Consider the following 21,213-nt stretch of genomic DNA (forward strand, 5'->3'; position numbering starts at 1 on the left):
TGCGGTCACCATCTGTGGTGATTTTGGAGCCCAAAAAATAAAGTCTGACACTGTTTCCACTGTTTCCCCATCTATTTCCCATGAAGTGATGGGACCAGATGCCATGATCTTAGTTTTTTGAATGTTGAGTTTTAAGCCAGCCTTTTCACTCTCCTCTTTGACTTTCATCAAGAGGCTCTTCAGTTCCTCTTCACCCTCTGTTGTAAGGGTGGTGTCATTTGTGTATCTGGTGGTTTAGTGGTTAGGATTCTGGGTTTTCACTGCCAAGGCCCAGGTTCATCCATGGCAAGGGAATGGAGATCCTACAAACCATGGCATGGCCAAAAAATGAACCCAAAACAAACAAAAAAGAGAATGTCTCCAGATGTTGCCAACAGTCCCTTGGGGAACAAAACCACTCCCAGCTGAGAAGTATTTACTTAGACTGACAAGTTTTTTCCTCTGTACTGAGACCACACTTTTTTTTAATTGAGAGAAAACTTACATAGCATAAAATTAACCATTTAATTATTTCTCCCAAATTAGTTAACTGACATCCAACATTGTATAAGTTTAAAGTGTACCACATGATGATTTGATAGACATGTCTACTGTGAGATGACTGCCGCAGTAAGAAACAAGCTACCTTAAAGTGTATTTAGTGGGACTTCATACCTTCACATTGTTGTATAACCATCACCCCTATCTAGTTCTGAACAGTTGCATCACAACCAAAGGAAACCCTGCACCCACTGAGCAGTCACTGTCTATCTATCCACCACCATCAGCCCTCCTGACACTGTAGCCACTAGTCTGCTTTCTGTCTCTAGGGATTTGGTTATTTTGGATGTCTCATATTCCATCTTTCCCACAGGACTACTGGTTCTGGGAGCTCCTGAGTCAACCCTGCTGTACAGAGTGTTCACAGGCATCAAAGTTTTGGTTCTCAGCTTCGTCATCATCTCTGGTTTTGTTAAGGGAGACCTGCACAACTGGAAGCTCACGGAACAGGACTACACATTGAACACATCTGAATCCATTGGCACCTCTAGGTTAGGAGGACTACACATTGAACACATCTGAATCCACTGGCACCTCTAGGTTAGGAGGGTTCTCTTGTCCATAGAGACACTTGTGTGAAAGTGGGTGCAAGCCTGGAAATCTGGTGGGGACTAAAGTGTGGCAACCCACTCCAGCATTCTTACCTGGATAATCCCATGGACAGAGGAGCCTGGCAGGCTACAGCCCATGGGGTCGAAAGAGTCAGTCATGACTAAATGAGTAAACCACCACCAAAGAGACCTGGGCTGATGGATCTCAGTGATGGGGGTCCTGGAGTCCAGCACTTGGGGTATGAAGGGTAGAGTCCAGTAGAGATGGCTGAACTCACCTCACCCATGTTCTTCCTCATTCCTTCTCTCACCATAGGTTGGGCCCTCTGGGTTCCGGAGGGTTTGTACCTTTTGGCTTTGATGGGATTCTCCAGGGAGCAGCTATGTGTTTCTACATGTTTATTGGTTTTGATGCCATTGTCACTAAAGGTAATATAGTCACTGTGCTTCTCATCAGGGGTTTGGCCACAGATTAGGCTGCCCTTGGGCACAGGGGTCGGAAGAAGGATAAGCTGCTTTTGATGGTGCAAGAGGAAAGGGGATATTGTGCTTTCGCTCCCTGTGTTTTCCTAACCTAGTATATCTATGCATCCTGCAGGGGAAGAAGCCCTAAATCCTCAGCGGTCCATCCCCGTGAGCACCATGATCACGATCTTCATTTGCTTTTTGGTGTGCTTTGGTGTCTCAGCAGCACTCACCCTCATGGTGCCCTACTACCAGATTCATCCTGAGAGCCTCTTGCAAGAGGCTTTCCTCCTTGTTGGGTGGGGCCCTGCCAGATATGTTGTGGCTGTTGGCACCCTCTGTGCTCTTACATCCAGGTCAGTATCATGGCTTTCTCCCCACTGACTGTCAGATGCTCTGGTATCCCAGCCCTTGGGATTTAGAGACGAGAAGGAAGGACACCTGGCACCATGTAGACTACATCATGGAAGCCCCGGTCCTCCCTTCCTGTCTCTCCATGTCCTTATCTACATTTCCATTTTCCTTTCCAGTCTCCTAGGTGATATGTTCCCCATGCCTCAGGTGATATACGTGATGGCAGAGGACGGACTCCTTTTTCGGGGACTTGCCCAGATCCATGCCCACACAGGCACCCCTGTCATGGCCATCATGTCTTCTGGAAACCTTGCAGGTGAATAAACAAAACCCATCCCTTGTTTGATCATTTCCTTACCTTTGATATTTCCGGCTGTTTCTCACTCCCTTCCCCACCTTGTCTGTGCCCTCATCCTAGTGGTCATGGCGTTACTCTTCAAGTTCAGCGATCTGGTGGACCTCCTATCAATCGGGACCCTGCTTGCTTACTCCCTGGTGGCTCTCTCTGTGCTTGCCCTCAGGTGAGATTCCGCTACACCTTGGCTGGGGGTCGTGGACTCAAGGGGACCTAAGACTCTTCTAGCTTTATGTCCTGCTCTGCTGAAGTCGGGAAAGAGTTGGATTAAACTCTCTGATGATGGATGAGTATATGGTCTGTTGTTAATATTGCCTTAATATCCTCTCACTCAGGTACCAGCCGGATCAGAAGTTCAGCAAGGAGAAAACAGAGGAGGAAATTGAGATGAAACTTAAAGTTGAAGAAAACATTTCAGAGCTTGTCTCTGAAGCAGGAAACTCAAACATTCTGAAGAGTCTGTGGTTCCCTACCAGCACCATCCCCACCCGGAAATCTGGCCAGATTGTCTATGGATGTGCCTTCCTGCTTGGTGAGCAATGGGACTTCTCTTTGGTGGTATTCTGAAATTGACAGGACAGGCTGGAAATATGTGTCTTTTTCAGTTACGAAGTAGTAGAAAAATTATGCCCCTTCCTGATGTGGGCAGCCTGGGGAGGGGTGTGGCCCGAGGTCCTGATATCTTTGTCTTCTGGGTCCAGCCTGTTTTCCTCCACCTTGACCCTTGCAGTTCTCCTGCTGATCATCCTGAGCCTGATCCTGGCCCAGTGGCCCAGCCAGTTGTTCTCTGGAGACCCCGTGCTCACAACAGTGGCTGTGCTGCTGCTGCTGCTCATCAATGGGGTCACGATCATCATCTGGAGGCAGCGCCAGAGCCCCTCTCCTCTTCCATTCAGGGTAGGTGAGGGACTTCCCTGGTGGTCCAGTGGTTAAAAATATACCTAGCCATGCAGGGGATGTAGGTTGGATTCCTTGTGGGGGAACAAAATGCCCAATATGCTGCAGGGCAAATAAGCCCATGACCCACAACTAGAGAAGCCTTTGGGCCACAACTCAGTTCTGACACAGCCAAATTAATTAGTTAATTAATTTTTTAAAAGTAGGTGACCTTTTGTGCCCAAACTATCCACCTTGAGTGAATGAAGTCTATCTGTTTTGAGGTCTAAACACCCTTTACTGAATGTGGGAAGATAGGAAATTGCTCAAATCAATGGACCCTTCCCTGATCCACACTCAGTGCTTCACATACCCAGTTTCAGTAGGCACTGAACACACAGCTTCAATAGGACTGGAGTCTTCCTGCCCACATGTGGGTTGCAGGCTCCTTTTCCAACATCTGGGCTGTGTTCAGGGATGAACTGACTCTGCCCACAGGTCCCTGCTCTGCCTGTCCTCCCACTGGTGAGCATCTTTCTGAACGTTTATCTGATGATGCAGATGACTTCTGGGGCCTGGATCCAATTCAGTGTCTGGAATGCCATTGGTAAGTGGTTTTCTGGGATTAAGAGATCTCTCAGTTGACTGATCCCCATCCTCTTCCTAACATCACTCCCCTATTCTGTGTCAGATACCCTCATAGGAGACCTAGTGAGCAAGTGTGGGGTTCCCTGGTGTCTCAGTGGTAAAAAAAAATCCACCTGCCAACGCAGGAAATGTAAGAGACATGGGCTCGATCCCTGGGTCAGGAGGATCCCCTGGAGGAGGAAATAGCAACCCACTCCAGTACGCTTCATTGGAGAATCTCATGGACAGAGGAGCCTGGAGGGCTATGGTCCATGGGGTCACAAAAGAGTCAGTCATGACTGAGGGACTGAGCATGCACACGAGCATGTACACGACTGTGTATCAGTAAGGAGAGTACCTACTTTCCCTTCTCATCATCTCATTTCCCTACTAGGATTTGCCATATACTTTGGCTATGGGATCCGACATAGCCTGGAGGAGAACTAGAAGCAACAGCCTCCACCTCCCAAACTCTTCACTCAAGCATCCCTGCTGCTGAATCATCTTAACCACAGGACATAAATGCCATGTAGAATCTCTTCATATGCTAGAGGAATCTTCTGGTTAAAGGGGCATTTTAAGGCTCTATGGACTTGAAGGTGCAATGCATTTCAGTTCAGTTCAGTTCAGTCGCTCAGTCATGTCCGACTCTTCCGACTTATGAACTGCAGCACACCAGGCCTCCCTGTCCATCACCAACTCCCAGAGTCTACCCAAACTCATGTCCATTGAGTCGGTGATGCCATGCAACCATATCATCTTCTATCGTCCCCTTCTCCTCCTGCCCTCAATCTTTCCTAGCATCAGGGTCTTTTCAAATAAGTCAGCTCTTCGAATAAGGTGGCCAAACTATTGCAGTTTCAGCTTCAACATTACTCCTTCCAATGAAGACCCAGGACTGATCTCCTTTAGGATGGATTGGTTGGATCTCCTTGCAATCCAAGGGACTCTTGAGAATATTCTCCAACACCACAGTTCAAAAACATCAATTCTTCTGCATTCAGCTTTCTTTATAGTCCAATTCTCTCATCCATGCATGACTACTGGAAAAACCATAGCCTTGACTAGATGGACCTTTGTTGATCAAATAATGTCTCTGCTTTTTAATATTCTGTCTAGGTTGGTCATAATTTCATTCCAAGGAGTAAGCATCTTTTAATTTCATGGCTGCAATCACCATCTGCAGTGATTCTGGAGCCCAAAAAAATAAAGTCAGTCACTGTTTCCATTATTTGCCCATCTATTTGCCATGAAGTGACGGGACCAGATGCCATGATCTTCGTTTTCTGAATGTTGAGCTTTAAGCCAAGTTTTTCACTCTCCTCTTTCACTTTCATCAAGAGGCTTTTTAGTTCTTCTTCAATTTCTGCCTAACGGTGGTGTGATCTGCATATCTGAGGTTATTGATATTTCTCCCAGCAATCTTAATTCCAGCTTGTGCTTCTTCCAGCCCAGCGTTTCTCATGATGTACTCTGCATAGAAGTTAAATAACCAGGGTGACAATATACAGCCTTGACATACTCGTTTCCCTATTTGGAACCAGTCTGTTGTTCCATGTCCAGTTCTAACTGTTGCTTCCTGACCTGCATACAGGTTTCTCAGGAGGCAGATCAGGTGGCCTGCTATTCCCATCTCTTTCATAATTTTCCACAGTTTATTGTGATCCACACCGTCAAGGCTTTGGCATAGTCAATAAAGCAGAAATAGATGTTTTTCTGGAACTCTCTTGCTTTTTCAGTGATCCACCAGATGTTGGCAATTTGATCTCCAGTTCCTCTACCTTTTCTTAAACCAGCTTGAAAATCTGGAAGTTCGCGGTTCATGTTTTGCTGAAGCCTGGCTTACAGAATTTTGAGCATTACTTCACTGTCGTGTGAGATGAGTGCAATTGTGCAGTAGTTTGAACATTCTTTGGCATTGTCTTTCTTTGGGATTGGAATGAAAACTGACCTTTTCCAGTCCTGTGGCCATTACTGAGTTTTCCAAATTTGCTGGCATATTGTGCAGCACTTTCACAGCATCATCTTTCAGGATTTGAAATAGCTCCACTGGAATTCCATCACCTCTGCTAGCTTTGTTCATAGTGATGCTTCCTAAGGCCCACTTGACTTCATATTCCAGGACATCTGGCTCTAGGTGAGTGATCACACCATCGTGATTATCTGGGTCATGAAGATCTTTTTTGTACAGTCTTTCTGTGTATTCTTACCACCTCTTCTTAACATCTTCTGCTTCTGTTAGGTCCATACCATTTCTGTCCTTTATTGAACCCATCTTTGCATGAAATGCTCCCTTGGTGTCTCTAATTTTCTTGAAGAGATCTCTAGTCTTTACCATTGTATTGTTTCCCTCTATTTCTTTGCACTGATCACTGAGGAAGGCTTTCTTACCCCTCCTTGGTATTCTTTGGAACTCTGCATTCAAATGAGTATATCTTTCCTTTTCTCCTTTGCTCCTCGCTTCTCTACTTTTCACAGCTATTTGTAAGGCCTCTTCAGGCAGCCATTTTGCTTTTTGGCATTTCTTTCCCATGGGGATGGTCTCGATCCCTGTCTCCTGTACAGTGTCACAAACCTCTGTCCATAGTTCATCAGGAACTCTGCCTATCAGATCTAGTCCCTTAAATCTATTTCTCACTTCCACTGTCTAATCATAGGGATTTAATTTAGGTTATACCTGAATGGTTTAGTGGTTTTCCCCACTTTCTTCAACTTCAGTCTGAATTTGGCAATAAGGAGTTCATGATCTGAGCCACAGTCAGCTCCTGGTCATGTTTTTGCTGACTGTATAGAGCTTCTCCATCTTTGGCTGCAAAGAATATAATCAATCTGCTTTCGGTGTTGGCCATCTGGTGATGTCCATGTGCAGAGTCTTCTCTTGTGTTGTTGGAAGAGGGTGTTTGCTATGACCAGTGCATTCTTTTGGCAAAACTCAATTAACCTTTGCCCTGCCTCATTCTGTACTCCAAGGCCAAATTTGCCTGTTACTCCAAGTATTTCTTGACTTCCTACTTTTGCATTCCAGTCCTCTATAATGAAAAGGACATCTTTTGGGTGTGTTAGTTCTAAACGGTCTTGTAGGTCTTCATAGATCCGTTCAACTTCAGCTTCTTCAGCATTACTGGTCAGGGCATAAACTTGGATTACCATGATATTGAATGGTTTGCATTGGAAACACAGAGATCATTTTATCATTTTTGAGATTGCATCCAAGTACTGCATTTCAGACTCTCTTGTTGACCATGATGGCTACTCCATTTCTTCTAAGGGATTTCTGCCCACAGTAGGAGATATAATGGTCATCTGAGTTAAATTCACCCATTCCAGTCCATTTTAGCTTGCTGATTCCTAGAATGTCAATGTTCACTCTTTCCATCTCCTGTTTGACCACTTCCAATTTGCCTTGATTCATGGACCTAACATTACAGGTTCCTATGTAATATTGCTCTTTATAGCATCAGACCTTGCTTCTATCACCAGTCCCATCCACAACTTGGTGTTGTTTTTGCTTTGGCTCCATCCCTCCATTCTTTCTGAATTTATTTCTCCTCTGATCTCCAGTAGCACATTGGGCACCTCCCGACCTGGGGAGTTCATCTTTCAGTGTCCTATCTTTTGGCCTTTTCATACTGTTCATGGGGTTCTCAAGGCAAGAATACTGAAGTGGTTTGCCATTCCCTTCACCAGTGGACCACATTCTGTCAGACCTCTCAACCATGACTCGTCCGTCTTGGGTGGCTCCACAGGGTACGGCCTAGTTTAACTGAGTTAGACAAGGCTGTGGTCCATGTGATCAGATTGGCTAGTTTTCTGTGATTGTGGTTTCAGTCTGTCTGCCCTCTGATGCCCTCTCTCAACACCTACCATCTTACTTGGGTTTTTCTTGCCTTCAGTTTAGTTGCTCAGTCATGTCCTACTCTTTGCAACCCCATAACTGCAGCACACCAGGCCTCCCTGTCCATCACCAACACCTGGAGTTTACCCAAACTCATGTTCATTGAGTCAGTGATGCCATGCAACCATCTTATCCTCTCTTGTCCCCTTCTCCTCCTGCCCTCAATCTTTCCCAGCATCATGGTGTTTTCAAATAGGTCAGCTCTTCACATCAAGTGGCCAAAGTATTGGAGTTTCAGCTTCAACATAAATTCTTCCAATGAACAGCTAGGCCTGTTCCCTTTTAGGATGGGCTGGTTGGATCTCCTTGCAGTCCAAGGGACTCTCTAGAGTCTTCTCCAATACCACAGTTCAAAAGCATCAATGCTTCAGCACTCAGCTTTCTTTATAGTCCAACTCTCACATCCATACATGACTACTGGAAAAACCATAGCCTTGACTAGATGGACCTTTGTTGGCAAAGTAATGTCTCTGCTTTTTAATATGCTGTCTAGTTGGGTCATAACTCTTCTTCCACTGAGTAAGTGTCTTTTAATTCATGGCTGCAGTCACCATCTGCAGTGATTTTGGAGCCCAAAATAATAAAGTCAGTCACTGTTTTCACTGTTTTCCCATCTACTTGCCATAAAGTGATGGGACCAGATGCCATGATCTTAGTTTTCTGAATGTTGAGCTTTAAGCCAACTTTTTCACTCTCCTCTTTCACTTGCATCAAGAGGCTTTTTAGTTCTTGTTCACTTTCTGCCATAAGGGTGGTGTCATCTGCTTGGACATGGGGTATCTCTTCACAGTTGCTCCAGCAAAGCGCAGCCGCTGCTCCTTACCTTGGAGGTGGGGTATCTGCTCACGACCGCCACTCCTGTCCTTAGAAGCGGGGTATCTCCTCTGATTGTTCGCCTCTCCTGTGCCACACCTCTGCTGCTCACTGCTCCTGCACCACGAAATGCATTTAGGGGCCTATATTTATTGCCAGTGGATAAGTGACTGTAATGATGTATAATTTTTAAATATTCTTTTCAGACCCCAATACACATACAAAAAGGGCATGATTTGTAAGTGTGCAGCAAGATGATATCACAAAGAATGTATAACAATGGAAGCAGCTACTGGAGAAAGAAATAAAATATTAACCTGCACATACAAAGCTCCTCCTCGTGCTTCTTTTTAGCAAAAATGCAGAGATGGCTGTCTGGGGAGGAAAGGCAGGTAACTGTATACTGTGTCCAGTGCTGCCCTTGAAATATAGGACAGAGGTAAGCTGGAAGTAAAAGGAAGGGAGCAGATCCACTTGCAAACAGTGACACAAGAAAGCTAAGGCGGCTATATTAATATCAGACAAAGTAGACTCTAAGAAAAGGAGAAGATAACAGACAAAGTGGATCATGTCATCATGGTAAAATGATCACTTTTCTCTTTTCCCCAGCTTTATGGAGACATAGTCTAATCTTTTGTAAATGACTATTTCTCTTTACTTTTCTGTCACAGACTCCTGGAGTTACACAGTAGAGTTGATGATGAAAAGTTCTTAATTGGAAAAACAAAAAAACACCTGCATTGTCAGAGGTGAGGGAAAGAAGTAGTAAGTAATGATTTATTGATAAATGATTACAATTTTGTGAAACTAAAAGACAGGAAATGAAAAAGGATAGACAGGTTAGAACAGAGTGTCTGACACCGAGATTATGCACATTCAAGATATTGATAATAATGAACTAGAGGGTTGTTTGTGGGAATGAGCATCTGCAATAGTGAAGGAGGGATACAGGTCAAGAAAATGAGCAGCAAGATATTAGATGAATTAAAATACAGATGGAGGTGGATGAACAGAGTTAGAAATATCACTGCCTTGCTAGTTCTCATGACAGTACCGGCTTAGGAAGAAATTAATGGAGATTGAAACTGTCCGGTGAAACTTTGTCGGAAGGGGTTGACATCACCTGATTCTGTTCTTCGCTTACTGCTGTGGGCCAACCAGATATCCTGTGCTATTAATGTGCTATAAGAGGCAACACAGAACACCGCCCATAAAAGAGCCTTGATGAGAAATTGAATCAACACTTCCAGGTTATTCTGGCCAGTCTAAGGATTAAATTAACATGAGATAGCTTAATGGGACAAAAATCAAGTGATAGCTCAATAATGTGATGAAGGTGAAAGAGGAGAGTGAAAAAGCTGGCTTACAACTCAACATTCAAAAAATGAAGATCACAGCATCCAGTCCCATCACTTCATGGCAAATAGATGGGGAAACAATGGAAAAAATGGCAGATTTTATTTTCTTGGGCTCCAAAATCACTGCAGACAGTGACTGCAGCCCTGAAATTAAGACACTTGCTCCTTGGAAGAAAAGCTATGACAAGGCTTCACAGTGAATTAAAAAAGAGATATCACTTTGCCGACAAAGGTCCATATAGTCAAAGTTATGCTTTTTCCAGTAGTCATGTTGGATGTGAGAGTTGGACTATAAAGAAATCTCAGCACTGAAGAATTGATGCTTTTGAACTGTGGTGTTGGAGACGATGCTTGAGAGTCCCTTGGACTGCAAAGAGATCCAGCCAGTCCATCCTAAAGGAAATCAGTTCTAAATATTCATTGGAAGGACTGATATCGAAGCTGAAACTCCAATACTTTGGCCACCTGATGGGAAGAGCCGACTCATTGGAAATGACCTTGATGCTGGGAAAGATCAAGGGCAGGAGGAAAAGGGGATGACAGAGGATGGGATGGTTGGATGTCCATCACCAAACTCAATGGACATGACTTTGAGCAAACTCTGGGAGTTGGTGATGGACAGGGAAGCCCGGCATGCTGCAGTCTCTGGACTGAGCGACTGAACAACAATAAAGGGGAGAGACCAAAGAAAACTGAGCAACTTGCCAGGATAACCAAATCCTTTCCCTTCCATACTGTCTTCAGTTAAAGACTAAAGGGAGTGTTGGGGGTAGTGGTCTGGGACTTGAAAGGGAAGGAGGGCAATTCACATGAAGATGGAAAAACAAATGGTCGGTAGATTCATATTAGCCAGGTCAGGTAGAGAGCATAAGACAAAGAGGGGACTCAGATCTACAAGTCTCAGTGGGTTTCCTGATAACTTTGAAATATTTGCTTGCATGCAGAGATGTTTGCCTTAGTAATCTCAGTCATTTTAATTACACATATTAATCAGAATTCTTAACCCTTAGAAACTTTAGTTTGTATTGAGAAACAAGAAGTAAACAATTGTGAACTATTTGTTATACCAGTACTTTTTTTTTTTAATTGAAGTATCTCCAATTAAAATGAAATATTTTTAAATAAAAAAATGCTATTAACTTAAAAAAATCAAAGTGTCATTGGTTTACCATATAACATTAGTTTCAAATATACAGCACAGTGATTTGGTATTTTTATAGATGATACTCCAGTAGAAGTTATACAAGATAATGGCTATATTTCTTTGTGCTCCAAACATATCCTTACTGATTATGTATTCAGTTCAGTCACTCAGTCGTGTCTGACTCTTTGCGACCCCACTGACTCCAGCATGCTTGGCCTCCCTGTCCATCACCAACACTCGGAGCTTACTCAAACTCATGTCCACCGAGTTGGTGATGCCATCCAACCATCTCCTCTGTCATCCCCTTCTCCTCCTGCCCTGTGTCTTTTAATCCCATACCCTCAATTTGTCCCTTCCCCCTTCCCTCTCTTCACAGATCGCCACTTGTCAGTTTTCTGAATTGGTGAGGCTGTTTCTGTTTGCTATATACATTCATTTATATTATTTTTTCAGATCTACACATAATATTATACAGCATCTGTAAAAATACCAAAATCACTAGGCAGTCTACCTAAAAGTAATATAAACCAAGTCTATTTGAATAAATAAACAGTGGGTTAGACATCCACTCAGGAGGAAAAGCACCTCTGTGGGTATGGGAGACACAGCTCCATCTGCCCAAGGAGCCCTGGAGGAGTCTTTTCTGTTGTGTGTCTGGGTCACAGGCCGACAGACCTCGCTACGGGCTGCAGAACCTGCAGAGCCAGAACCTGCCCAGACTCCTCTGACGGTGATGCTGCCAGTGGTGGTGGTGGTCATGGTGATGGTGGTGGTGGAAACCCAGATACTGACCTAGAGATTCCATGCAAGGGAGGGGATTTGCAGGTCAACCTTCACTTGGAGAAGGCAATGGCACCCCACTCCAGTACTCTTGCCTGGAAAATCCCATGGATGGAGGAGCCTGGTAGGCTGCAGCCCATGGGGTCGCTAAGAATCGGACACGACTGAACGACTTCACTTCCACTTTTCACTTTCACGCATTGGAGAAGGAAATGGCAACCCACTCCAGTGTTCTTGCCTGGAGAATCTCAGTGACTGGGAAGCCTGATGAACTGCCGTCTATGGGGTCGCACCGAGTCGGACCTGATTGAAGCGACTTAGCAGCAGCAGCAGCAACCTTCACTAGGGGCTTCCCCCATGGCTCAGCGGTAGAGAATCTGCCTGTCAATGCCGGAGACACAGGAGTCATGGGTTCGACCCCTGGGCTGGAAAGATCCCTTGGAGGAGGACATGGCAACCCACTCCAGGATTCTTGCCTGGAGAGTCCCATGGACAGAGGAGTCTGGTGGGCTAGGGTCCATGCGGTTGCAAAGAGTCGGACAAGACTGAAGAGACTGATTAGGCATGCAGCCTTCACTGAGGAGGCGAGGATTCTGAAGTTAAAACAAACAAACAAACAAACAAACAAAAACCAAAGGAGTCTGATCAAGGCTGACATAGCAGAAGCTTTCCCCTCCCCCTCACAAGGAAACATCCCATGGGGTTGATGTCCCACCACAGAAAAAGCTGGTCTAATTCTGCGGGACATACCTGGGGACACCTATTTCTCTACAGCAGCACCGGAGACCTGAGGGGGAATCCCCATGACGAGGGAGAGGAAGGGTTTTGAGGAAGGGTTTTGGTAAAGAGGCTGATAAACACTGAGAAGGGCAAGAAAGTGACCGCTCCCCACAGGCAGTTCACTGACAAGCCTCTGGGAGCACCACACTCCGGAACCTCCCTCCTGGGTCCCCGGGCACCCTCAGTGCCCCGGGTGCAAGACCCACCGCGCCCACGCGCCGGCGCCCCCCCCCGCCCCCCCACTCTCCGGGGTCTCCTTGTGTGACCATCCCCCTGCAGCGCCCATGGGTGCTCTGGTAGGGAAGGAGCAGGCTCAGAAAACCAGCCCCTGCTACGGGCGAGGGTGCCCTCAGACTTGAGGTCTAGCGCCACCTTCTGGAAATCCAAAGACAGGAGGCAGCCTGGTGAGTTGTAAGAGCAGTTCAGTTCAGTGGCTCAGTCGTGTCTGACTCTGCGACCCCATGGACTGCAGCACGCCAGGCATCCCTGTCCATCACCAACTCCCGGAGCTTAATCAGACTCATGTCAATCGAGTCGGTGATGCATGCAACCATCTGTCATCCCCTTCTCCTCCTGCCTTCAATCTTCCCAGCACCAGGGTCTTTTCCAACAAGTGAGCTCTTCGCATCAGATGCTAAAGTATTGGACTTTGAGCTTCAGCATCAGTCCTTCCAATGAATATTCAGGACTGATTTCCTTTAGGATGGACTGGTTGGAGCTCCTTGCAGTCCAAGGGACTCTCTAGAGTCTTCTCCAACACCACAGTTCAAAAGCATCAATTCTTCGGTGCTCAGCTTTCTTTATAGTCCAACTCTCACATCCATACATGACTACTGGAAAAACCATAGCTCTGACTAGAAGTACTTTTGTCAGCAAAGTAATGTCTCTGCTTTTTAATATGCTGTCTAGGTTGGTCATAACTTTCCTCCCAAGGAACAAGCGTCTTTTACTTTCATGGCTGCAGTCATCATGCAGCCACAGGGTCTTTTCCAATAAGTCAGTTCTTCCCATTAGGCAGCCAAAGTATTGCATCTTTAGCTTCAGCATCAGTTTTTCCAATGAATATTCAGGACTGATTTCTTTTAGGGTCGCAGACCAGACAGAAACACTTAAGAATTCTCCCACAAGAGGGAGCAAGGAAAGTGGAGCAGGTGTAGGGAGAGAAAGACAGGAAACTCCAGGAATTAACACCACTGTCAAACAGAATACTCCAGCTAGAGGGAAACACCACAGACTGAAGGATGAGTCTGCTCCTTCAAATGTGAGAGCACCAATGAAAGATTGCAAAAAAATACATAAAAAATCAAGCAGATGTGCCATCAAAAATAAAGATACTATGCTTCCAATAAGCTTCAACATGGATGAACCTTGTGGCCATTACTAAGAGAAGGCATTTCCATGGGAAATGACAAAGACCGAAGGTTTCCACTTAAGTGAAGTACCTAGAGGGGTTAGATTAATAGAGTAGAATGGTGATTGCCAGGAACTGCAGTGGAAGAAGAGGGAATTTTTGTTTAATGTATACAGTTTCAGTTTTGCAAGATGAAAAAAAGTTCAAGAGATTGGTTGTACAAACTATGAATGTCCTTAACACTTTTTTTTGTCCTTAACAGTTTTGAACTGGACACTTAAAATGGTTAAAATGGTAAATTCTATGTTACACATGTTTTACCACAATAAAGACCATTTCAGAACTACCCACGGATGGTAACCACAGAAGAGTCGGGGCTGATAGCTACACTGCAGGTGTTTCCCCCCTACTCCAATCTCACCCCAACAACCCAGGGGTGAGGATTGTCTTCTGTGTTCAGGACTCCCCGCTTCTGTTCTTGGAGATGTCTCAGCTCCAGCCCCGCACGGCTTACCCTCAGACTCCCTGACTGACCCAGTGCTCCAGCCTCTGCTCCAAGGATCCAGTAAATCTCGGGTCACCCTCTTCTGTAGGAGACTGGGCGCTGAGTTCACATCCTCCCAAAGAGACCCCTGCAACCCCAGAGTGCAGGGGATCATTCCAGCTCCAGGCGGAGGGTGGAGAGACCTGTTTTCTAGATGAAAGTGTCTGTGCTGTGTCTGTGTGCACGTGTGTAAGGAAAGGTGGGGGAGATTAGATCAGTGCTGTGAGACTCTAGGACAATTTTACTCATGTTCAAATAATACTAGGGATTAATTACCCTTAAGTAGGGGTTATGATGTGGACACTGATTTTAGGCTCCTGTATTCTTCTGGCCCTTGGAATCTATGCGTTCGTCCTCTTCTGCAGATATTGGGGTAACTGTAAGGGACTTGAACACCCACAGATTTAGGTTTGTGTGGAGGACCAAATGCTTGCTGACTTATATTCAGTCCTCTTTGGGTTTACTACATCCAGTAACTGTGTGGAGCTCGTTCTATTACTTATCATGGGCAGCAATTTTTTAAAATGATGGTAAAATACACATAACATAACATTAACCAACTTAACCGTTTTAAGTGTACAGTCGAAAAATGTTAAGGATGTTTACATGATTGTGCACCCAGTCCCTGGAACACTTTCACCTGTGTCCCCATTGAACGATAACTCCCCAGTTCCCCCTTTACCTCAGCCCCTGGAAACCACCATTCTACATTTGTCTCCACAGCTTTGACTCTTTTCAGTACTTCACAGAAGTGGAATCATGCGATATTTGTATTTTTGTGACTGGCTTAAGTCACTCAGCATAATGTCCTCAAAGCACCTCCACACTGTAGCATGCATCAGAAGGTCCTGCCTTTTTAAGGCTTAGTGATATTCCACTGTGGGTATAGACCTCCTTGTGTTTATTCATTCCTTCCTGGGTGGATATTTGTGTTGCTTCCAACTTTCAACTTTCCAACTTGCCAGAAGAATCCTGCGGATAGAGGAGTCTGGCAGGCTACAGTCAATGGGGTCGCAAACAGTCAGTTACGCTTTCAGATCCTATGGATAATGCTGCTATGACCCTGAGTGTACAGCTATCTCTTTGAGAATCTATTTTCATTTCTTTTGGGTGTACTTGCTGAAGTGGAATTGCTAGACTATTGCAAATTATTTTTAACTTTGGAGCAACTACCATACGTTATCCAGAACAGGTGCGCCATTTGACAGGCACAAGGGCTCATCAGCAGAATCTAAAGAAGAAGAAAACACGGGTCCAGAAAACTAAATGGCTTCCTCAAAGGCACAAGGTGTTGGCGGAACCAAGATTCTAACCAGAGCTGCCTGGCTCTTTGAATGCTTGCTCTGAACCAAAATGCTAAACTTGGACTTTGGAGTAACAGCATGGAAGCCACCTGGCAGGTGACTTCTGTAACTGGGTTAGTCTAGCCTTTCAGGGCCCTGTAGTGAGGCATATTTCATGCCTCAAAGGGCAGGACACAGCGTCCTGCCATTTCTGACTCAGAATGTAGATGAGGCTTCTCCCCCTCCAGGTAGTCGTGTTTTTTTTTTTTTTTGAATATAATTGCTTTACAATGTTGTGTTGGCTTCTGCTGTACAACAACGTGAATTAGCCATATATTTACATTTATCCCATCCCTCTTTAACCGCCCCCCTCCCTCCCTCCCGCATCCCACCCTCTAGGTCATCACAGAGCCCCCAGCTGAGCTCCCTGTGCTATACAGCAGCTTCCCACTAGCTGTCTATGTTACTCACGGTCATGTATATTTCAATGCTACGATTTCAATTTGTTCCCCACCCCTCCCTGCCCTGTGTCCACAAGTCCGTTTTCTACATTTGCTCCTCCATTCCTAACCTGTAAATAGATTCATCAATATTGTTTTTTTTTTAAGATTCCATATATTTACATTAATATCCACTAGGTCCTGTCACACAGAGTGAAGTAAATCAGAGACAGGCCACTCTGGTGTGTGTGGGGGGCACTGGGGGAGAATGGATACATGAATATGTATGGCTGAGTCCCTTTGCTTTTCACCTGAAACTATCACAACATTCTTAATCGGCTATACCCCAATACAAAATTAAAAGGTTTTTTTTTTTTAAAGAGAAAAGAAAAAAAGAGGTCACTCTGGTTTGCTGATTTGACTGAGCTGGGCTAGAGTCTGTCCCTCCTTACAAATTCCATTTCATTCTGCCCCAAAGCAGTTCCAATTTGATGTTAGTCTGCAAACAATGCAACAGAAAGCTTCCAGGTTTCAGGATCCTTGGTGAAGAAATGTGTGGAGTCTGAGTTCTCTGATCAGCAAGCCCCTTAAGAGACACTTCGTCCTGATCCAAGAAGGCAGGGAATAATGACGATAAAAACCTCCACTGAATTACACAGGACAGCAAGAGAGAGACGGTAGGCACTTTGTGCAAAATCGGACCAGCTGAGAGGAACAGGAGCTTGGATGTGAGCCAGCAGAGCAGGTGGATTTCAATTAAAAAATCATCATTTTTATCCACTCAGCTTTTACCGATTAAGCAGCTACTGCATGTGCCCGGGACTGTGCTGGAATCTTTTGCTTCTGAAGAAGCAGAAAACTTTGCTTTCTAGGTTCTTTCACTGATCTAATAATTAATTTGACATGAGACAAATTAACAAATTTGATTTGTTATGTGTGAGAGTCCCATAGAACTCTTTCTGCTTAATTTATTTTTAAATTGGAGGATAGTTGCTTTACAATATTGTGCTGGTTTCTGCCATACAACAACTCAACTTAGTCATAATTATACATCCCTTCCCCTTGAGCTTCCCTCCCTTCCCCCAACCCACCCCTCTGGGTCATCACAGAGCACCGGGCTGAGCCCCCTGTGTTATACAGCGATTTCCCATTAGCTCTGTGGTTTATACACAGACGTGTATGTATGTCAGTGCGACTCTCAATTCGCCCCACCCTCTCCTTCCCCACGAGTCTGTTCTCTGCGTCTGCCCTGTGGGGCTCCCAGGCACAGAAGCCTTTCTGTCCCCCGTTTCTTGTAGGCAAGACTCCGGCCGTGATGACCTTCCATGCGTTCCAAAGGGCAGATTCGCGCAGTTGCTGATGGAGGGAGGAGCAGCCCCAGAACCATCTGAGATTAAAGGGTCCAGAGAAGGTCATCAAGACTGGGAGAGCCTACCACCAAAGACCGTGGATCCCCCGAGATGAGATTAAGGGAGTGCAAGCCCTGCTCACCCCGCAATCTTGTCAGAGACCCCACCTTGGACCCACAGTTGTAAAAGCCCTGATTAAATTCCCTGGGGTTGAACACATCACTCTTTCGAGGCCGAAGCCTGGTGTGTCTCCCTTTGCCTGGTAAATAAGAAAGCTCTCCTCTTCTACTCCCCCCACAATTGTCTTGGGGGTTGATTTGGCATCGGTGTACAGAGAGTCTCAGTCTTCGGTAACCGAGGGCAGTCCAGTGTGGAAACAGAGACCAGGAAACTGGCCACAGGCTACAGAGACCCGGAAGGACTGCCCCGTGTGAACGGTTTACCTGCGTGTCCATGGAGCTCCTCCTCATGGGGCGGGGCACCCCCACACCCTTTCCTTCTGGGTGTGTGACTGCCTTGCTTCTGTCTTAACTGAACAAAGTGTGTGCTTGCCTGCTTGTTGGGCTGAGTGTCTATAGTACACATTCTACCTGTTCTTGTTTTTACAGCTTTTGCCTTCTTGAGAAATGCATTTTTAAATGAGGGCAAAGGCTGGGGGAACCTTGTTTTGAGCCTCTAGCCCCTGGAGGATGAGCGGCTGCGGCAAGATTCCCTGCCATTCATCCAGGCCCTTCCGAGTCCAATTCCTGGGCAGAGAAGGAGGCTCTGGCTTCAAACCACCGCTCACGGCTGACACTCTCTCTGAGATCATTGGTGCTGAAATCTGGGATTTCAAGGTAAACCTCAGGTCGTCCTAAACTGTTGGCTGGAGACTTCTGAGTCTCTCTCTCCATGAGAAATTGCTCTCACTCTCTGTTTTGTTCTCTTTCCAAGACCCACGGGTTTCAGTCTAGATCTGCTCGGTGAAGGAGCCCAAGTTCTGGTTTTTCTCTTTCCTCTCTCCCTCTCTCTCGCTCAGCTAAACTACACCCCCAGCATATCCGCCGCCTTCATCAGGGTCGCGAGCAAGGTGCTGGGAGCCGTAGGTCACCTCCCACCACCTCCAACAAATCTCTCCCTGCTACACCCACACTTTATCCCCCAGGCCCCACTGTCTTCTAACGTATTTCTCCCCGAGCAGCCAGCACAAACACTGCCTTTCTCTAATTTTGTTTTCCTGTGATTTCCTTTCTTACTTTACTCGAGAAGCAAGATTACTTTCTCACCTAAACTTTATGTCCCCTTCAGTTTTACCCCAGACGCCAGACAAACAGGGTTATAGACTTGGGGTGCTCCTGCTGTTTAATCTCCAACCATGCTCAGTGCCCATAAATCCCCTCTGAAAACCCTCCTGCCTCCAGGCCCTCAGGTCTTCCAGCAAGTCCCCCCTTTCTCCGGGCAAGGGACAGCCTGCTGGGTGGGCCACGTTCCAGCAGACCTCATTGGTGCAAAAGATGTCTCCAAGGAAAGTCTTGGCAGTGCTTCATGGGAGAGGTCCACCAGCGATGTCTGGTCAGGGATCAAAGGTAGAGCAGAGGACACTGAAAATCCCACCAAGCACAGGGTTTGAGGGAAATCCAGAAAACACTCTGAGCCACCATCAGGTGCCCCTTAGGAATGCTTCTGGCTTCCCTGGTAGATCAAACAGCAAAGAATTTCCCTGCGAGGCAAAGACTCAAGTTCTATCCCTGGATCGGGAAGATCCCCTGGAGAAGGGAAAGGCAACCCGCTCCAGTATTCTTGCCTGGAGAATCCCCATGGAGAGAGCAGCCTGGTGGGCTACGGTCCATGGGGTTGCAGAGAGTCAGACACGACTGCACGACTAACACTAACACTCCTACTACTACAGGGAATGTTTCTTGGACGCAGGACTTTATTACTAAGAGTGCAGTTCTTGGTTGCAGGTTGCTCAACATGGAGAATCCCCTTTCTAAGCCAGAGAGGCTGAGAAAAGGAAAACTAGGCTTTGCTGTAATATTGCCTGGCCTTTATTTAAGTTAGGGCATGAAAAAATTTGGTCTCTTGCTTATAATACTATCCTACAATTAGATCTACATTGCCAAAGTATGGGAACATGGATGGAGGTTAACCCCCCTACATTCTAAACGATCCCCTTCAATCTTCCTCCAAATCTCAGGGGGGAAATCAAGCTTTCCCCACTCCTGCAAGTTCCCTTACTCCTTCAGATTGTTCTGATCTGCCAAATGAAAACAATGGAGTACACACACACAGACATATACACCCATAAACAAAACCCAAACAGTCAAAAACTAAATAAAGTACAAGAGATGGACCTGGCAAGCAAAGGGAACCAAAAATGATAGCCACCAGTGAAAAACAAAATTAACTACAGCACAAACTGGAAAATAAAACCAAATCAAGGTGCCAACTGGGGAATAAAGCAATGGAAACAAAACAAATATGGTGAGAAAAAGAAAGAAGAGGAAGAAGGAAGAAGCAAAGTTAAGTAGAGGTAGACAAAGATTTATGTATATTAAGGAATAGGGACAACAGGAAAATAGCAGTAAGAAAAGCCAAAGAATAAATGTAGAAAAAAAATAATAATAAAATTTAAAACTTTAAGAATTTAAAAGGAAAACCCCAAAGAACCACAGAACGCCAACATAGAGGCAAAAGTATAAACAGGAAATAAAAAGTGTGATAAAAAAATTCTCCCTGCGGGGTAAAAAATTCTCAAAAACTTAAGTAGATTTAACAGTACTAATAAAATCAACTACTACAGCAACAGAGTAGGGGGAAAAAAATCCAGAAGCAACTAGAGAACAAGTCAAAATATAAAAATAATAAATGTTTTCCTTGGATCTTAGCTGTCAGTGTCCTTTCCCTCCCTGGGAGTCTCCATGCACTTCGCCTCTCTGGGAGCCCTCCAACACTGCGCTGGTCTCTGGCCCTGCTGCATGGGCAGCTCAGATTCTAATCTGGTCCTCTCCTGCCTGTTCTTGCCTCCAAGGTCCACAGCTGCCAGAGCTGGCGTGGTTTCTTCATCGGGAGTGCTCCATGTCCTTTCATATATTCAGAGACACAGAGTCTGCCTCCTTGATCAAGTGGATTCAATCTGCAACTTGTGCAGCAGGTGGGAAGGTTCTGAGTTCTCTTCCTTAGCCGCACTGCCCCTGGGTATCAGCTGTAGCTTTGTCTCCACCTCTGCCTGTGAGTCGTCCACAGGGCTTTGTTCCTGAGGCTGCCCTGGAGGCATGGGTCTGCCCCAGGGAGGACGGGGTGAGGCGGGTACAGCTGCTGGGGTGGCAGGGCCTGGAGCACCAGGTGCTCAGCAGAACTGGCAGCTAGGGCCACAGGAAAGGGGCTTTTCTAGCCTCTGGCAGCTCTGCCTCAGTGGGGATACAGCATGGAGGTGGCACAGCTGCTCGGATCACGGGGACCCTGGCAATGCTGGGTACAAAGGGGCTGTTGTCACAGGAGATACGGTGCTATTAGGGCTTTTTCTAGCCTCTGGCAGCAGCTCTGCCCCAGTGAGGATCCAGCATGGAGGTGGAACAGCTGCTCGGATCGTGAGAACTCTGGGAGCTCCGAGTGTGCAGGGATCCCAGCTGTCTCAGCCGAGGGAGCTCTGGCCCTCTCAGGGTGTCATTCTCACTTCTGGCAGCTGCAGTCAGAGCGCCTCTGTGGCCGATCCTTCTCTATTGCTCC

The 21,213-nt window shown here is 45.9% G+C and overlaps 1 protein-coding gene across 2 annotated transcripts in view; it reads left to right on the plus strand.

Annotated features, from left to right (window-relative positions):
* LOC104991858 (cationic amino acid transporter 3-like) overlaps positions 1–4,428 on the plus strand; it is a 7,950-nt gene extending 3,522 nt beyond the window's left edge. For both annotated transcript variants that reach the window (XM_010844525.1, XM_010844518.1), the window contains exons 3-11: positions 854–1,031; positions 1,408–1,520; positions 1,690–1,912; positions 2,087–2,226; positions 2,329–2,431; positions 2,601–2,797; positions 2,996–3,162; positions 3,640–3,748; positions 4,163–4,428. In XM_010844525.1, the coding sequence (XP_010842827.1) occupies positions 854–1,031; positions 1,408–1,520; positions 1,690–1,912; positions 2,087–2,226; positions 2,329–2,431; positions 2,601–2,797; positions 2,996–3,162; positions 3,640–3,748; positions 4,163–4,215 (1,283 nt within the window). In that variant the 3' untranslated portion in view covers positions 4,216–4,428. The remainder of the gene's footprint in view (positions 1–853; positions 1,032–1,407; positions 1,521–1,689; positions 1,913–2,086; positions 2,227–2,328; positions 2,432–2,600; positions 2,798–2,995; positions 3,163–3,639; positions 3,749–4,162) is intronic.
* The last annotated feature ends 16,785 nt before the right edge of the window (positions 4,429–21,213 follow it).

The sequence above is a fragment of the Bison bison genome, unplaced genomic scaffold, assembly GCF_000754665.1.
Source record: "Bison bison bison isolate TAMUID 2011002044 unplaced genomic scaffold, Bison_UMD1.0 scf7180017848021, whole genome shotgun sequence".
Lineage (NCBI taxonomy): Eukaryota > Metazoa > Chordata > Mammalia > Artiodactyla > Bovidae > Bison > Bison bison.